The sequence below is a fragment of the Thunnus thynnus genome, chromosome 5 (genome assembly GCF_963924715.1).
Source record: "Thunnus thynnus chromosome 5, fThuThy2.1, whole genome shotgun sequence".
Classification (NCBI taxonomy): Eukaryota; Metazoa; Chordata; class Actinopteri; order Scombriformes; family Scombridae; genus Thunnus; species Thunnus thynnus.
Genome location: NC_089521.1, coordinates 11,866,555 through 11,884,705, shown reverse-complemented (window position 1 = coordinate 11,884,705; position 18,151 = coordinate 11,866,555). Strand labels below are relative to the sequence as shown.

Genomic DNA, 18,151 nt, shown 5'->3' with positions numbered 1-18,151 from the left:
TGTGTAAAATACTGTTTTTTGTAACACATCATCATAATATTACAAACCCCAAGAACCTCAAGAAAATGCTAATTTTTAAGTCCAGGGAGCAGCATACACAGAAGACACTGTATATCATACAGGAAGTAAGTTAAGCATTACTAAATAACCTTTTGGTTTTGTTTTGCAAAACCTAAACATGTCATCCACTGCTTATCCAAAGGTGAGAGACAGATTGATTATTAATTCTATTTTTACTGCAGCACTTATTTTATGTTTTCACGCCGGTAGTGAAACGTTTTTTCACTGTGCAGCTGACTGACAGCACTGAAGTTTGTGCTGCACAGTATGTGTGTGTGTGTGTGTGTGTGTATTTGTGCTCTGCATGTATGTACAGTTAAAGGCTTGTAATCCTCAGGAGCTGAGATCAGGTTCCCAAATTAGATCTGATCCCATTAGGAGCATCAGCCAAAATTATCCACGGTTATTAAAGATGGAGCGAGTATAGGGGATTTAAAGCAAAGAAAGAGAGACATGGAGATGAAAATCTAAGTAGAAACTGTGTGGACAGGTACAAACTAAAGTAAGAAAACACGGTGAAAGGTAGTATTTTTATTTCTCATGCTCTCGCTCACACACAGATGCTATAGACAGCTATCAGGCTCTCTCTACTAACTAGTGCTTTCTCAGTGGATTGTATCACTTGATATTTTGATATATGATACATATGTTAGCGTATACTAGGCCAGATGGTATTACATCATCTGTGTTTCTGACAAGCAATAATCTAGTGAACAGTTAAAACATCATCAATATATCTGGAGGATGAGAAAGTTTGTTGAAGTTACAATTGATGCTATAGATCAGGGTTTTTGCCTCAGCTTTTCATGCTTTAATCCCAGTTGGCGGAGCTAAGCCAGGCTTTACTAAACTGGAGTTTCCTTTATCCAGGCTTCAGAGACTGACCTTGTCCTGTCTAAATCACCTGCATGGCTGTCTGCCAAGGCACTCTGCTACAGCTGCTATGTAAGCAGAAACATAATCAGGCACACTTTATGCACACTGTGTCCCCCTCTCCAACAAATAGACACATGCACTCGCATTGTGAAAGGTACAGCGTAGCTGAGTATACCATAGGCTATCATCACCAGTGTGCCTGTCAGTGTACATAGTGATGAAGGGGTTGGAGATAGTGCAATTTTGCCTGGAAGCTAACAGCTATTCAAAGGCACATTTCCAATGAGAATGGTGTACTGTATGTTGAGGTAAACAACAAAATGAAATGCCCGCCTCCATCTTCTGTTTTTCCTCTACCACCTTCCGCCTCAGTTTTCTCTTCCTTCTTTTCTTTTTCATTTTCCTCTTGCATCCTTCTCCATCTCCATCTTTTCCTGCCCCACTACTCCGCTACCCCCACCCTCTCCCTCGATCCCTCCCTCCCGCTCACACTCCTTCCTCCTCCCTCTCCTCTCTTCTGTCCAGTGGCGGTTCAATGATGCAGTGATTCATAGCTGCAGTAGGCGCTGCCTGATGGTCATGTGACCAAAGCCTGCCTGACAACATGGGGAACAACACAGCCTGGCTGGTGTGTGCAGGCACATGCTCACACTCTCTAAATGCAAACACACACATACACAAACGGGCGCACTTTGTCACAAGAGCGCATGCTCGTATCCTCTCATCTTTCTCCAATTCTGATAAACAGCATCTCACTGATGCATTGATGAATGCCCACACCCTTCGCAATGTACCCAGCTTTTACGATTTTACTGACATTACTTCCCATTTCAACAAACAATCCTCTCAGCAGTATCTACACTGTAAATATTATAATCACAGTTGCACCGTGCAAAGCTCAGCCCTCATGTATTATTCATAATGCTGTGCTTTATCCTTATAACTTACTCTAGAATCACTTGTAGTTCCTCCTGCTTGCTGTTGCAGTGACTGGCATCGATAAAGTCAGTGTTTATTGTCATAACTCCTGCTGCTGTGTTTGTGAGTTCATTTTCTTTTCCTGGTTGCTGCTTCCTGGTGTATATTAGATCAGCCACGGGTTCGAACCCTGCGGTAGCTCGTGTGCACTTATTGTCCGAAAGTTTTATGGCAATGCACAACTTTGCTCAGTGCCTCTTTAAGGATCCGTTTTTCTGATGAAATATATATGTTTCATGTACTGTATGTGTGTGTGCCCCAAATGTGTGTTCAGAAATGCAAAGCTCAACATGTCAAATTGGATGTTTGTAATTCTAGTCATATTATCTAACTCTCTCTTCATTGTCGGTGGTGAATGCTTTAAATACTTTCCACACTAGGATCATTGACTTGTCTGTCTTCCTTGTTTGTCTGTGCAGGTAGAGCTGGGCAGGAAGCAGGAAGTGGTGGTATATGACCAGAGTTCCAAAGAGGTGGGTCATCTGTCCAAAGACGGCTTCGTGCACATTCTCATGGGAAAACTGGAGGGCACCTTTCACAAAGTCTCCCTGCTCACTGGTATGCAACAGCGTGTGTGTGTGTGTGTGTGTGTGTGTGTGTGTGTGTGTGTTATTTATTACCTGCTATCTATTGTACAGCGAGCAGGTGTACCTCACCTCATACCTCTGCTGCTGATCTGAGTTTAGTTTTTTGTCATGTCACAGTTCGGTCAGCAGGTGTCACTGATGAACACAACAAGTGCTTATCTCCTCAGTCACATAATACTAGTTCCTCATTTTTAACTGTCAGTGATCAGACCGTCTGACTTTGTGGTGTCAGGTTCTCAGGTATAGGAGATATGAGTGAGAAAAGCAAGTATAAAAACATGCCTCTCTGATGATTCTTTGATGTTTAAGTTTTCCTGGACTCTCTCTCTTACTCCACATCGCGAAATAAAGCTGAAGCTTAACTTCCAATCCTCTGGCCTTATTTACCACAGTTATTATCCTGTCATAGTGTCCACTAAGCACACTAAGACTTATAATTGAGCCCCAGCAAGACTGTTAATAGCCTCATTGAGTTAATGACATCTCGATTGCTGTGGCTGAAGCTTTTGAAGGAACGACATTACACACATATACAGCAGCAGAGGCTTATGAATCCGTCCCAAATGTGTCAGCGCAGAAAGGAAAGTGTAATCTGCCTCAGTCAGGATTGGAAATGAGAAGGCAGTGGCATGCTACTCGGAGCAAATCTCTGCTCCGCTCTCCTCCCTGCATCCAAGCACCCCATTCTTCTCTTCCTCTCGCTTCTCTCCCTCCGCTGGGAGATTAGCGCTTTTTCATGAGTCATTCATTGATGCCGAGGATTGCCTCAAAGCACCCGGGCTCCACAATTAGTCACAGTCACAGAAATGTACTGAGCACATGCTTAGGCAGGGCACACCCGCACATTCTGTGTGCACAGACACACAACCATGTTCGATATGGCACATGCACATATAGTCTGACTGCTTCTGAAATCCAGGATTTTCCTTCTCAGCTTTTTTGATCAGACATCATCTTAATGAAAGAGACCTTGTCAGCGATTCCCTCCTCTTCCTCTTTATCAGGCTCCTAAGCTCACTCTCGCTACGTTTCTTCAGGAAAAAAAGAGGAATCACACTTCCTCCATTTCTGTCCCCTCTTTTCTGCTGTTTCCACGACAACAGTGGCAGAGAATATTCCCCAGAAGGACTCAGCCAATGGCATTGGCTGTTGTTTGGGTGGTTGTATTATTGGGGTCAGTGGTGCTAGCAGCCAGCGTCTGTGCATACTTGATGTATGCGTGTATGTGGGTGGGCAGATGGAGGGTGCTGCGTGTACAAGTCTGCATGCATGCATTCATGCCCGCATGCATTCGCACGTGATGACATCATGTGGATGAGTGCTGCATTATCTGTTTGTGTATCAAATGAAGGTGCAGAGTTCGATGAGAGTTTGAGAGATGAGAGGATGAGAGGAACTTTTGCACAGTGCTTGTTAAAATAAACACTTTACAATCAACAACAGCAAAGAGTCTGTGGTCTAAAAGGGATATTTCTTTCTATTTGGGATCCATGACATTTGCTGTGTGTGTGTGTGTGTGTGTGTGTGTGTGTGTGTGTGTGTGAAGAAGCTGGGGCCAACCCCAGTCAGCTGACAGCAGTGAGTCAAGCACCGAGCAGGCTCAGAGGTCAGGGGTCATGTTGTGCCAGCTTCATTCACCAGCCACCTCAAGTGTGCAAGGACAGTATTTTTGAAATATGCGAAATAAGTTTCACTGCTGAAACTATTCACATGAAGTCAAATAAAGCTTCTCAAATGTGAGGATTTGCTGCTTTTCTCTCTTTTTTTTTAAATCTTTGGATACACTTGTTCGGAAAACACAAGTCATTTGAAGATGTCTCCTTGCATGTTTCACTTTTCTCTGAAGTTTTATAAGCTAAAACATAATCAACAACAAAACTGATAAGTAGCAGCAGCCATAGTCTTCCTTCCTTCTTTGTCTTTCCTCTCGTTCCTGACTCTGTTTGGCTTTACTGCCTTCTCTCACATTCTCAAAGATTCAAAGTACTTTAAAACAAAAAAAAGTAAATCTCTCTTTTCTCTTCCCTTCATCCTCTGCCTTTTTCTTCCCCCGCCTCCTTCTCTTTCACGTCTCCCCCTGCCCCTCCGGCGAACCCCTGATTTATGATGCTAATAATTCCCGCAATGACTTCATACCTGACTGACGACTTATTTTCAACCTCACGTATTCAGGCCACACACGCATACGCAAACAGTGCTCACCGTGCAAATCAAGGGAGGGTTAATGTGGGTGGGAGGGGAAAGGGAGGAGGGTCAGATAGAGAGATGAAAAGAAGAGAATCCTTAAATGGGATGGACAGGGTTGAATAAAAGAATAATTACTAAGCTTGCTGTCTGGGAGGAAGAGGATTTTCTGCCAGAGGTTTGCCAAAGGGAGATTAGAGCAGGCACATTTTTGCAGAGACATATGTATGTGTATATTTTTCATATTTTAATGCTAATTTTTGATGACTTAAACGTTCCATAACCAAAGGAATTAATAGAGTCTAAAAAGGGATATTGCCAAATAATCTGCATGAATGACATGTTACACAACCTAATTGCATGTACTGGGAATGTATTGATCTAAAAACAATCGGTGACTCCGCTTAGGTTTCTCTCCATTCACTAAATAATCAAGAACTCTGGCTCAGAGAGCACACCACTTCCCACATGTGGATGATGTTATGGAAGCAGGCCATGTCCCAAAAGAGCCATTGTTTTTGTGAATGAGATAAGTAATCCAGGTAGCGAATGACTCTCATCCTTTGTTAGTTAGAAATATGTATTCACACAGGATGTGGCTGTAGTGGCAGTTGGAAAATGTTCATGTGTGTGCATGGGTTTCCCGTACTCTTGTGTACATGCGTACGTGTGCGTTATTACTTCATCGACTGTGTGAAAGTGTTTGTGAGAAACATGTCTCTCTGAGGACAGCCATATTTTTACCACAATGATGATCTCATCGAGATGGAGCTCAGGCTGATGTGTTTTGCCTTTTTGAGAGTTGTGACTGTGTGTGTGTGTGTGTGCGTGTGTGGATCTGTGTGTGTGTGTGTGTGTGTGTGTGTGTTGTAGAGGAGGAGAACATGACTTGGTTGGAGCCAGCTGCCTCCCCAGTGGGTCTAAAGTTTGCGTGTTTCCCACCAATCTGCAGCACACAGCCAAACCAAAGGCAAGACTGCCTGCCAGTGTGTAGCTAGGTGGTAAGTCAGCTGATGCCAAATGCGTAGCTGCATCATGCGTCACATCGGTGCTGATGTAGGCCCGCCAGGTTGAAGCGTTTTGATGTTGGCATCTGAAGCTCATGTTCTAGTTTTAGCAGGAGCTGCGGTGACAGAATAGAAAGAGAAGAATTTAAAAGGGAAAAGAAAGACAGCAACAAAAGTGAGAAGATGAAACAAGATTGATAATGGTTTCAAGAGGAAGAGGGTGATAAAAATATCAGTTTTCTATTCATAGCACAAAGGTTTTGTTAAAGCACTGTGAAAACTGACAACTAGAAATTCGAACAACAGAAAAATAGAACAAATGCAAAAAAAAAAAAAAAAAACAGTTTAAAAGGTCTGGCAGGAAACAGAGAGTTAGGTCATGAAAGAGGAAATGAGGGTGGAGAAGCTGGGACGCAGGTTTGCAGGTGTGTATTTCATCCATATAACGTGTGTGTATGTGTGTGTGTGTGTGTATGTGCGTGTGGAGTTTGCAGATGTGCAAGACTGCACCTAATCTTTCCCAGCACCATCTGCCAGTGTTTTTTGCAGGATTACTAAAGCGTCACACCACTGGGTCAAAGAGACAGAACGAAAGGAGAGAAAAGGGTCACACAAGGAAATGTGACAGAGATGAGGGATGAAGGCACGTGCCGGATGAGTCTAGATTCTCTACACTGGGTCAATTGACAGAAAAGTAATGAACAAGTCATCCACCAGTCAAGGTGATACGTCCACATTGGATAGTTAGGTAGGAATGTATTTTTGACCTCTGACCTTTGAAGCAGCTAAACAGGCTCAGTGAGACTTGAGCTGTCACATTCTTTACTACATACTTAGTCTAACCAAGTTTTAAATATGTTGTGCATTCACACTGAAAAAGTGACTAATTAAGTATACTCAATGAATCTTGTTAAATTCTCTTGATTTTTTAGTGTCACAGTCGGAAGGAATCATTTTATTATTTTATAGACAGAAACAAAAAGTGAAGTATATCTTTTGCTTTCTCTTTTACAAGTTTGATTGGCAGTATCTTTCCAAAGTTTCAGTTTGATGGATCAGTCATTTCCTGTATATTAACTGAACTGTAGACTAGAAACATTAATATGTAGCACAGACTGTAGTATTAGTATGTAATATGGAACTGGGACACAGTTCTTCTACAGGTTAGCATGCTGACTCCCACGCTGTCAACCAGCCAGCTCAGTGCAAAAAGCATACATGACAAGACACGGCGATGACATACTGATGAGAGGTATTAGGAGATGAAAGGTGCCTCTTTCTCATTTTCTTTTGCTCTCTCTCTTTCTCTCACACACACTCAAAAAGACACACATACACACACACAGGAGCTGCTGTGTGCCCTGGGGCTTTGATGAGATCAGGTTAGGGTGTGACAGCACATACAGAGGTACAAAGGTCAATTCAGTTTTGTGTCATTCTTCTGTGCTGTTATACAACAGGGCGGCAGCTTCTGTGTGTGTGTATGTGTGTGTGTATGTGTGTGTGTGTGTGTGTGTGTGTGTGTGTGTGTGCATGTGTGTGTATGTGTGTGTGCATGTGTGTGTATGTGTGTGTGTGTGTGTGTGCATGTGTGTGCATGCGAGCATCAGAGTGAAGCTGAAGAGGTGAGGTAATCGTGGGAGGCCGAATCTCACAATGCAGCCGTTCACAGAGACATTCCAATGAGCTACATAAGGAGGTCTGTTTGTGTCCATGTGTGTTTACGTGTGTGTCTGCATGAATATGTGCATATGAAGTAGTGCGTGCGTGTGCGTCTATGAGGCAGCGTTTGAGAGTGCATGTGTGAGAAAAAGAAAAAGACAAAACAGGAGGAGAGCTATTGAGGAGATGAGGTAATAGTCCTTATTGCATCCTGAATGTGTGTGCAAGTGCTCACTTTGGCTGCATTTATGTGCGTTCGTGTGTGTGCATGCGTGTGTGGTCGGAGAACTCATTAAGCAAGACAGGCCGTCATGCTGACCTGTGCTGTGTTCTTTCGCCTCCTCAGTGCTGGAAGGTTTTCTTTATGGTTTCTTCTCCTTCTGGATACCAGCAGGAAGTCTCCACTTCCTCTGAATCAGCCTGAGGGGAGAAACCCCACTAAAATCTCTGCCCTAACGAATACACGCACATGCATGCACACTTGCAGAGTGGTAAATTCTGTTTGGGATGCTCCGACACACGCATCACTGATTTTAACGTGATTAGAAATGTGCTGATTGCATAACAATCATCGTGTTGTTGCTATTATCAAACATTTTCACGGAAAGCTTTTACATTTGCGTGGTAGCCCAAAGGTGCTGCCTGCATTTTTGCATCTTGTGACGCTGCCAACAGCTCCATCTCAAGTCCTTTTAGGGCTGCACCATTTGACATAAATACCTCTGTGATGGAGCTCAGATGGACTGAATCGATAAGTGACATTTATTTACCACTATGTGCCTCTAGGTGTGTTTTGATTGGCCACAGTGCAGGTCAGAGAGGTTGCACATTTCTTTTGTTGTGTGTCCCTTGCGCCATCCTTCATCTTTCCTCTTTCCTCCCACTCACCGCTCACCTCTCTCTCTTAACCTCCTAACCTGCCCTTTCTGCACCTCCTTGCCCCTTTCTCCCCCCTCTGCCCCCCCCCCCCCTTCCATCTGACCCCTCTCCATTACGCCGTGGGGAGCTCCAGCAGATCAATGATTTCATTGAGAAGGAGCCAGTGGTGCCATTAGGAGGTGAGCTCACCTTCCCCGGGGAGATCTGACACATTATTCTCAATGACCTCGCCTCCCTCTTCATCCCTCCTTCCATCACTCCTTCAAGCCCCTTTACCTTCCCCCTATTTCTTCCTCTCTTTCCCCTCCTCCCTCCTCTCTTCTGTTTCACGGTGCTGAGAACAGAGCTCTATTTTTAGGCCCAGACTCCTGCGGTTGTCACATCTGGCGCCAGTGGCCTCGGTGCTCTCACCCTGACCCATAGATACACAAAAACACACAAGGGCTCGCACATATACACCGGCCCCACCCCAGTCAGCACCAAGGGAGCTCAAAGGTCAAAGAAAATGGCCTACAAAAATATCTATGACATCACCTACCTACTCTGAAAAGTGTTACAGATCCTGAGAAGCCTCGGAGCTGCATGTTGACATAATGCTCTGTTTTCTGCAACAGTCACTCTGCAGGTATGTAATGAGCTCCTTTTTTAGGCTCACACCTTGATGAGGTATTGTGATCAAATGCTTAAGTTGCACACACACTCTAAGCAAGCAAGCCAGAAAATGCATGCACATATGGACAGACTCACACACACACACGGTATGGTAACAGGGCCCAGAGGAGGCCTGTACCGAGTTGAGTTTTATGTAACAATGTCCTGTTTCTGCCAGCGTTCTCACCCCCTCCCTCATCTGTCTCATTGGCCTCACATGATGAGCTTGATGTCATTTTCCCCTTCTTTCCCTCAAAACCCGGAGAACAAAAACAGGCCAGCATGTGTGTGTGTCTGCGTGCACGGTGTGCTCTGTGTGTGTGTGTGTGTGTGTGTGTGTGTTTATGCGTCTGTGTGTGTGTTTATGTGAGCCTTTGCCAAATGTTTCCACCATGACGTGATCTCACTGCTCTGCTTGCCTCCTGCTCCTCTTCCCCTTCTCCTCCATCACTCACAGTCCCTCGCTGGCTCGAAGGGGCCACACACACGCACACACAAGCACGCACTTGCACGCACACACCGACAAAGTGAAACACAGTCGTACGTATATACTCTAGCATGCAACGGAAGAGAATGACATTTTCTATAAGATGCACACATAGGAGATATGCATGAATTCCAAGTATTGCGGATAAAGATCAGAGCTGAGAGACACGCATACAACACTTGAATGTGCTTTAAGGCATTAATGACTACCATTTCTGCTCATTTCTTATTGCATACATACAGAATAAAGATGTACTATTATGTCCTCGAACTCATGAAATCCATGTAAAATCTTGAAATGGTCTTAATCGCCATTTAGCGGAACACAGTACACACAACGTGTTGCATATTTGTTAAAAAATGCTGGTATGTGACCACGTTTCTTTAGTAGTTTTTAAGCTTTGAATGTTTCACATAGTGTTTAGACATAATGTTTTTATTTTTATATTGTCATAATTAAGCAAATAAACCAACTTAATATGAAAAATGTAATGATTCAGAAATGTGGCGAAGTTCATAAACGTGTTTGATATTTCAGAATACAAAGTGAAACAAAAGTCGTGTCTTTTTGTATGGAATGAGCATCTGTAAAGCATGCCCATAAAATATCAAAAAGAACCATTAAATTAAATTAGACATAGAGACATGCACAATAACCTTTGCTCTCTTTTCTTCTGAGACACATGTTTTATAATAAGTAAAACTTGTGGAGAAATCCTGTGGGGCAATGCTTGTACCACAGTGCCCTAAATACTTCAACCATAGTTGTTTAAGCTGCTTTGTGTATACAGTCCATTCATAGTGCATACCTTCTGGCTCCTGCTGCATTTGAAATCTATCTGGAGGCCTTTTGAACATCCCAACCCACCCTTGTCACGCATTCATCCAGCATGGAATAAAAATAGTTTGTTTAAACTGTTACCTAGGCAGTGTCAACACATCAGGTCAACAGGAGCTGAAGTTGAACAGCATGCTAACCCGGGCCGGTTTCTCCACACTACGCCCCCGTCAGCACCTCATAACTCGAACTTCACCGTGAATTTGGGCCAAGTGCTCGGTAGTTTAGTAGCTGCGCCATCAGTTTACCACTGCAGCGTTCAGCCTGATGACTCTGACACACATGTGGAGTGGAAATTTCCAAAGGCCCAAGAAAAGGGAAAGGAGTAGCTTACAATTAGGCTAATTTATCCTACCCGGAGCTGGCCTGCATCCACCAGATTCCATTCATGCTCGGACTGCCCACTGCCGCTCCTGTCATGCCGTCATACCTTGGAAACAATGGTGGATTCCTGTTTATCACCGTGCCGTCTTTGATGCACTTTATCTCTGGAATGCCACAGCGCTGCTTCCTTATTTACTGATTTTGGTTACCTGTTGTTTTTTTTTTCCGTTTTTTTAATCAGACTACACCATCCGCCATGAAGATGAGGTTGTATTTCTTGGCAGCATTTTGCAGTGTGTTACTGTATGAGAAAATCTATTTTAATGTCCTGTTTGCTAATTATTTTCCAAAAAAAGACAGGGGATTTTCTTTTCCAGGCTCATTGGCAGAGGAGTAGACTGGTTGCCTGTAGCAGAGCAGAGAGTTTGATTCCTCAGTGGTTTAACACTTTTCCTGGTATGTACACAGACTTGTAACAGAGCTCTTATTACCGTAAATACATGCTGACCACACACAAACTTTTGGGCTGAACCTCTGGGGCCGCCACTGTTTCCTGATAAAAGCGGGAGATTTTCCATCGCCACAGCAACAGGCTAATTTTGGAGTTCCAGGCAGGCCCGAGGTTCCAGAGTAAGGAATGCGGCAGTTTGTGATCATTCCCTATCCTCCTGATATCTTCCCCCTCTGCAACACACATAAACACACTGGCAGTCGCTCATACACAAGCACACACATGCATAGATGAAGAAGGCAGCCCACAGAGAGGCCACTTCCCCTTCTGTTGTGTAACTATTTCCTGTTTCTGATAAAGTGACATCAGGGCTCCTCAGGGTGAAAGAGGGAGACGCCTAGAGAACTCGGCATGTATGTATACATATGCATGTCGTGAACGTGTGTTTGTGAGTTTATATTTTAACAGCTTTTATTCATTTACAAAACAAAAAAAAAATGCTCAGAAGTGGCACCATCAGCACTGAAAGTCATTTAAAAGCATCATGAAGGCGTTGGCAGGGTGCACACAGAAACAGCTTGCCCAGTTCCTCTCACGGCATCGCGTCATTTCTTCTCTATTGTTCTTCTGTAGCTGGCGGAATGATGTCACTGCTGAGTTGTGGATGTGACACATTCACACACACACACACACACACACACACACACACACACACACAGTCTCCAGGGCCTGTAATGGCAGGAAAGCCAACCCTGACCGCGGTCGTTGAGATAGCCGCTGTCACCATGTCCTGTACACCCAGATACAGTCTCCAGGGTCTAACGCCTTACTTCTGCTGCACGGCAGTGTGTGTGAGAGGACACTGCAGAATGACCACAGCTGAGCTGAGCAATTGCGTTCATTATTTTAAGAATTAATGTGCAGAGTGTATCTTGTTTTGTTTTGGTTTTTAATGTACATAAGATTTTTCTCCAAAATGTGTTCCATAAACTTTGATTTTTAGTTTTCTTTAGTTTATTTAAATAGCAGTTTTTGTAACTACACCAGGAAAATTTTATCTCACTGGAACACAAGTAGAAATAGTACGTTTCCATTTCTGTTTCGAAAAAAAAATAGAACATAATTCTTTCCTCAAGCAGTGATATGCACTTGAGGTCACGCTGGTACAGTCTGAGACTGAGCTAACCGTGAGACAGGTAGATAAGATACTGGTAGACACTGAGGAGTGTGTGTGTGTATGTGTGTGTGTGTGTGTGTGTGTGTAACCAGCAGAGCACCAGATGGTATGGCTTCCAGCACTGTTGTGAGGACAGTGTGTCTGTCAACCTGCCCGCTGTGCTGATAGGAGCTAATTAACACTGAACTGATCTGAGACCTGCCTGTCAGTCTGTATGTTGCAGCGGCACAAGCTCATTAAAACCGAACTGATCTGCTGTCAGCTCCTCTCTGTCGGAGCGATGCAGTTATTACACTGCCACCACGTGTGTGCCAGACTGTTCTACATGCGAGATGTACAGTGAGGGAGGTGAGGTGTATTTCCAGTGTGTTATTGCCTTTAAGTGCTGCAAGGAAACCCTGTGCATCCCAGCTCAGGCCATTAGCATTTAGAATGAAACAACCATCCGTTATGCTCAAGTGAACCTACGTAGACAAACTCACCACTGGGGAAATCAGGCCAGGGTGGAATGTGCACTCTATTTGTTATACACACACACACACACATCTTTTCATTCCTGCAGACTGATATGAATGGGTCCTGCACATACGGTGTTTAGCCTTTCTTCTCACTCTCATGCACACATACATGCATTAGTCATCTATATACAACCCTAGAAAACAGCTGTGAGCCATCTCACTCTTGGCTAAAATTAACACTTCACTTCACTTTATATGCTCACACTTTTACACAAAGTGAATGCAAAGGCTTTCTATGCATGCAAACATACTGTAAGCACATGCCTGCGGTGGCATTTCATGTTGAGGCTTAACAGCCCCCCTTTTTTCTCCACGCAAGCACACACACACACACACACACACAAGCACACACCGCTGAACATCTCCAACTGGGATTTTTAAGTAGTTCATCTGGTTTATGAGGGCCCGTCTGGTCCTGAAAGCCCCCCTTGGTGTGTTTGATAGCTTACCATCTTCTGTCTTTGTGTGTTTGTGTGTGTGTGTGCGTGTGTGTGTGTGTGTGTCTTTGTATATGTGCTTGCACAAGTGTATATATATCTGTGTGTGTGTAAACTCATTTCTTTCCAGTGAGACAGATTTACTGGTGCAGTAGCCCCGGGTGTTGAGCTCCTCCAGGGGGTTAAGTTGTTTGGAGGGCAGGGGGTCTGCTGCATGACTGATGCGAGAAGGCCTCCCTCCAGGCTGCACAGATAGAGATGAAACTACCTCATGCATGAGCACGCACACATGACCAAGTAGTTCATCAGGGCCTCTTCTGGTAATCTCATACACCCTACGACTGCCTGCTCTCCTCGTCTAAAGAAGCACTTTCCTCCATCCTCCTCTGGTTTCCTCTTTACCTCAACCTTTTTTTGATGTTATCATTCCCTCTCAAAGCTCCCATTATCTGTCTGAAAACAAGTGTTCGGGGGAGGAAGGGAGTTCTGTTAGAGGTGGGTGAAAAGGCACATAGATTAAGAGAAGATATTGACACAGACACACATACACACTAGAGATGAGAATAGTAATTTTCAATATCAATATATCAATAAGATAACTGGAACTTGGTACTGAAAGAAAATTACTACTTTTTTCAATTCTTAGTTTGGAGAAATAAAAATGTTTAAACCATTTATTTAATTGCTTTAACAAAATATGCTCAATTCTGCTCAATGCATCAGTGTTCGATAAAGATATACAATGCAGGATTTGTCGGTTGGTGTTTGTAAACACACAGCATTCAAAGTTGGCTCCTCATCCTCGGTTCAACGAGTGAGCCAGAGAGCTAGAAAGTAAATGTGGAAAGGGAGCGGGGTGGCGAGAACAAACAAACCATGAATCAGAGAAATAAAACATTATTTTCTGATCCATGACACAGAGACAGCGAGCAGAGCGGAGCAGAGGAGAGACACAGAGACAGCGATGTGACCTGGTCGCAATGCTACGAGTCCCAACCTCACACTGGCGCGCTGTTATTGGCTGGGGGCTACACACTCGCTGCCCAAAGGTTGACATCCAGAAGCGTCCCAAACACAGCAAAATAATAAAATATAGGCAGAGGGCAAAGTCTCTGCAAATAAATACACCACCACACACTGTGACTAGACTTTTGTATGTATACATTTAGGAAAATCCTGCATATTGTGCCTTTTAAATAAGATATAATCTAAAGTTTAAAAAGTTTCCTGATTTAGATCAGAAAATAGATTATAAAAAAATAAATTAACAAGAATCTGACCATAAATTTAAACTTTTCAATATTTTTTAGGTTTAATATCCAGCCCAAACACACACACACGTGCGCACACAAACACAGGCATACTCAATTACCTACTGCACCACTACCCCCTGCGAGATGACCATATCATTTCAGCTGCCATCTCCTTACAGATTCAAACACCCCCCCCCCATCCCTTCCAATACCCCCACCCACCTAATCTAGCACCTCCCCCACCCTCAATTGCTCCATCCCTCCATCTATCCTCCCCTCTCTCTCCCCTGGTGACTACCTCACCCCCCAGGCATGGCAGCTGTGTTCTCCTGTAGGCATTACATCACTGCAAGAGCAGCCTTGTTACTGATCCCCTGACAACCGGCACTATCAACACACACACACACACACACACACACACACACACACACACACCCCAATATACATGCACATCCGGAGATAAATACACACACATATGCATGCACATATAGAGACACACACTCATGCATATGCCAATATGCACAAGTGTGTGCATATGGGCCTCACACCTTGCTCCGTTCATCCTATTCACACATGGTTGCAACACACACTCGCTCACACACATGGCTTCGCACACACATACACATACAAAGATGAACTCACAAACACATTAACTCACAGTCTTTATCACCCTAACGTACCCTATCCGGAGAATGACGTTTCTCCTTCCCATGATATCCTGACAGATGATCCGCGGTGTAGGATGACACTCCTGTCGCTGCCTGTCTCACTGGGGAGGGAAGGGGGAGACAGACACTGAAGACATATATTAAACACATTAAAAAAAATTATGATGTTAGTACAAACTCGCATGGAAGATTTTCACACAGAATATGAAACCGAATGGGTGTTTGTTGTTTGTTGTTATGGTTTGCATTGGTCATTTTAGACTAAGTCATTTAAGAAGTTTTATACATTTTTACGTGTAGCAGTTTACTCAAAGTATTTTTCAAATCATGCCTACATTGTGGCCATTAAAACTGAAACATATAGTGTTTTATAACAGAAGTTGCTCTTACTCAGAAAGTGTTTGTGTTGATCAGGTTTGTCGAGCCGCACCTGTCATGACATGTCAGTTTTATTTACTAAGCCCAAAATCACAAACGGTTTTGCCTCAGAGGATTTTACAATCTAAACATACTACTATCTGTAGAAACTAATAAAACCCTCAATCATGTAATCACTTAATTAACTGTCACAACAAACATATGACAAAGTACCAAAGTTAAAATGATGTAAAAATAAGTTAAAATATGAATTAGAATATATTCAACAGAAAATAAAGAGGGGGGACCATCAGGAAAGGACAGACAAGCATGCTATAGGGACAAACAAAATTAGAATATTATGTTAATAATATATACAATATATATTATATAAAATGTAAGAAGCTGAAGAGTTTTCAGCAAAGTGTTTAGAGTGAAGAGTATGGATCAGTGAGAAGATAGGAAGCAACTTCCAGGTCACACCTGTCAGCTGCCAGTGTCATTACTTCAACCTAGAATATATTTGGATTCATAATTCCTGTGTGACAACTTCACAAACATGAAACTAGATGTCTGGCTACAAGGTGAATGTACAAACTTATCCTTACTTATCCTTCTCTTGTTTTCTCTACAGCTCTCATGTGCAGAGAAAGTCTTTCTTACATAACTGAACCAACATCTAACAGCCTTAACTCTCATTGTTTATTCTATTCTCTGTTTGCACCGTTCACAACACACCTTGTGGTTTCCAGTCCGGAAAGACTGTGCCATGTTGTTCTGCTTTCCAAGGCCCCTTTGGCCTTTACACACCTTCTCTCTTTCTGTCGTGCACCACTATCTCATACTCATCTCTACATCTCTCCTTGTCTGTTTAGGCTGGTCTCTATGTGTGTGTGTGTGTGTGTGTGTAAACTGTGCGTTGTCCCAGTAACAAACCCTCTACCATAAAAGCACGCTCTAAATCTAAGAGATGTCAGAGGAGGGGGTGCCCAGAGTGACTGTCCCACCTATTTCTGTCGCAGCAGAGCACACATGTGCAGTCAATAAAAAGGCCTGGCTGTCATTTATAGCGTCTTGGCTGTAATCCTCTAATTAACACACCTACTATTCTGGGTCTTGTCACCCTGCTGAGGACTAGGGGAGGAGTAGAGGGGGTATAAAGAGAACGAGGGTGGTTTGGGGGGGGCATGGTTTTGCTTTAGGAACTTAAATCAGTTTGACCATTAAAAACATCAGCGGCTACTTTGTTTTGTTGCTGTTGGCCTCCACCTCTGTGGTTTTTTCGCAGGTGTTAGGAAGTCCTATGTTTCAAAGCTGGTTTATGACTTCGAGCCACACAGACAGAACAACCGAAACGAGGTGTGGATTCAAACGTTGGTGACGATTGGTGTGTTTGAAGTGTAGTGACCCCAGTTGACCACTGTGGAGTGCCACACCTGCTCCAACCAGCTGCAGATGAGGAACAAAGTGTGAGTTTGTGTGTGTGTGTGTGTGTGTGTGTGTGCTAGTGATCATGATTCATGTGTGTGTCTGTAAACGTGTATTACGATGGGCGTGTGTGCAGCTTTGTGCAGTTTGTGTGTGTTTGTTTCACGGTCCCTCACAAAACCAATGTCTGCATTTTTTACAAAGCTCATCATCAGCAAGTGACCTATTTCCTCTCACTCCCTCTCTCAGTGACCCACAGTTGAACAGAGGGTGACGTAAGGCTGTTCTCACCCGTATGTGATCATTCAGGGGTCTACAGTGATGAGATGAGGTCAGTCTGTCAGCATGCAGCTGGCCCCCTAACTAGACATCTTGTATAAGCTTATTTGCCTTTCTTTTTTTTTTTTTTGGAGCCAGGCTCACTGTGCAATGACTTCATTTACTGAAGCCCATCTGACCTGGTTTGAATGTATTCAGTGTACCGCGATGTCTCAACCTGAGACTGAACAGACAGCCAGGAAGGACAGTTGACTGGCCTATTCGTGGCAGGTACTATATTAACTTGCAAGAGGTTGATTTTGGTGTTTTTTTTCTTTTAGGACTTTTTTGAATGTGCTTACTGGGATCAAATATGAAACATAATAAATTATCTTGCTTTTTCAAGGATAATTTTATGTTTTGGGGTTTTAAATGTATTTAAAACAGCTGTACTGACATAATAATTAGTTAACGTTCAGTTAACATTCCATCTCCTCCAGCGGTTATGTGAAGTCCTGTGCTGCTTTGTTTCCATAGCTGGACTTGTGGCCTACATGTTTGTCATTCCATAGTAAAGTACCAGGAGTCTGTGGCCTGTCAAATGGATGATGGCTGCCGACCACAAGCTTGTTTGGTCTTCTCATCACCTCTAGTGTTCCCTCTCTTCTTTTGTCTGCTTTTGTTTCTTTTTTTTCCTACTCCTCTCCGCTCTTCTCCTCCTCTCCTACTCTTCTTTTCAGCCTCACTTTTATTTTCTCTCCTCTCCTCTCCTCTCCTCTCCTCTCCTCTCCTCTTCTACATTTTCATAAGCAAAGACAAGAACACAGTGTCCAAACACAGGCGCGTTAGACATGAACCAGTGCAGGAAACGCGGTGAAGTCACACACATTCCCGCACCTTCAGAGACAAATCAGCTTTCAACACACTGACACAGTCTTAATCCCCCGCTGCAGTAAGTATAATGTGCTTAGAAGCTACAGTACATTTAAGGCAATCAACCTAATGTAGCTATTTAATTTCTGCTGATATATACAATATGTTTATGAAATATTCAGAATACATAGTTTGAAAA

The 18,151-nt window shown here is 43.4% G+C and overlaps 1 protein-coding gene across 3 annotated transcripts in view; it reads left to right on the top strand.

The window, feature by feature from the left end:
* Window positions 1-18,151, top strand: part of dusp8a (dual specificity phosphatase 8a) — a 46,158-nt gene that overhangs the window by 15,564 nt on the left and 12,443 nt on the right. For 2 of the 3 annotated variants that reach the window (XM_067589260.1, XM_067589261.1), the window contains exon 3: window positions 2,334-2,472. In XM_067589260.1, the coding sequence (XP_067445361.1) occupies window positions 2,334-2,472 (139 nt within the window). Of the gene's footprint in view, window positions 1-1,525; window positions 1,565-2,333; window positions 2,473-18,151 lie in introns of those variants that run through there. The other variant, XM_067589262.1, reaches the window with a different exon arrangement.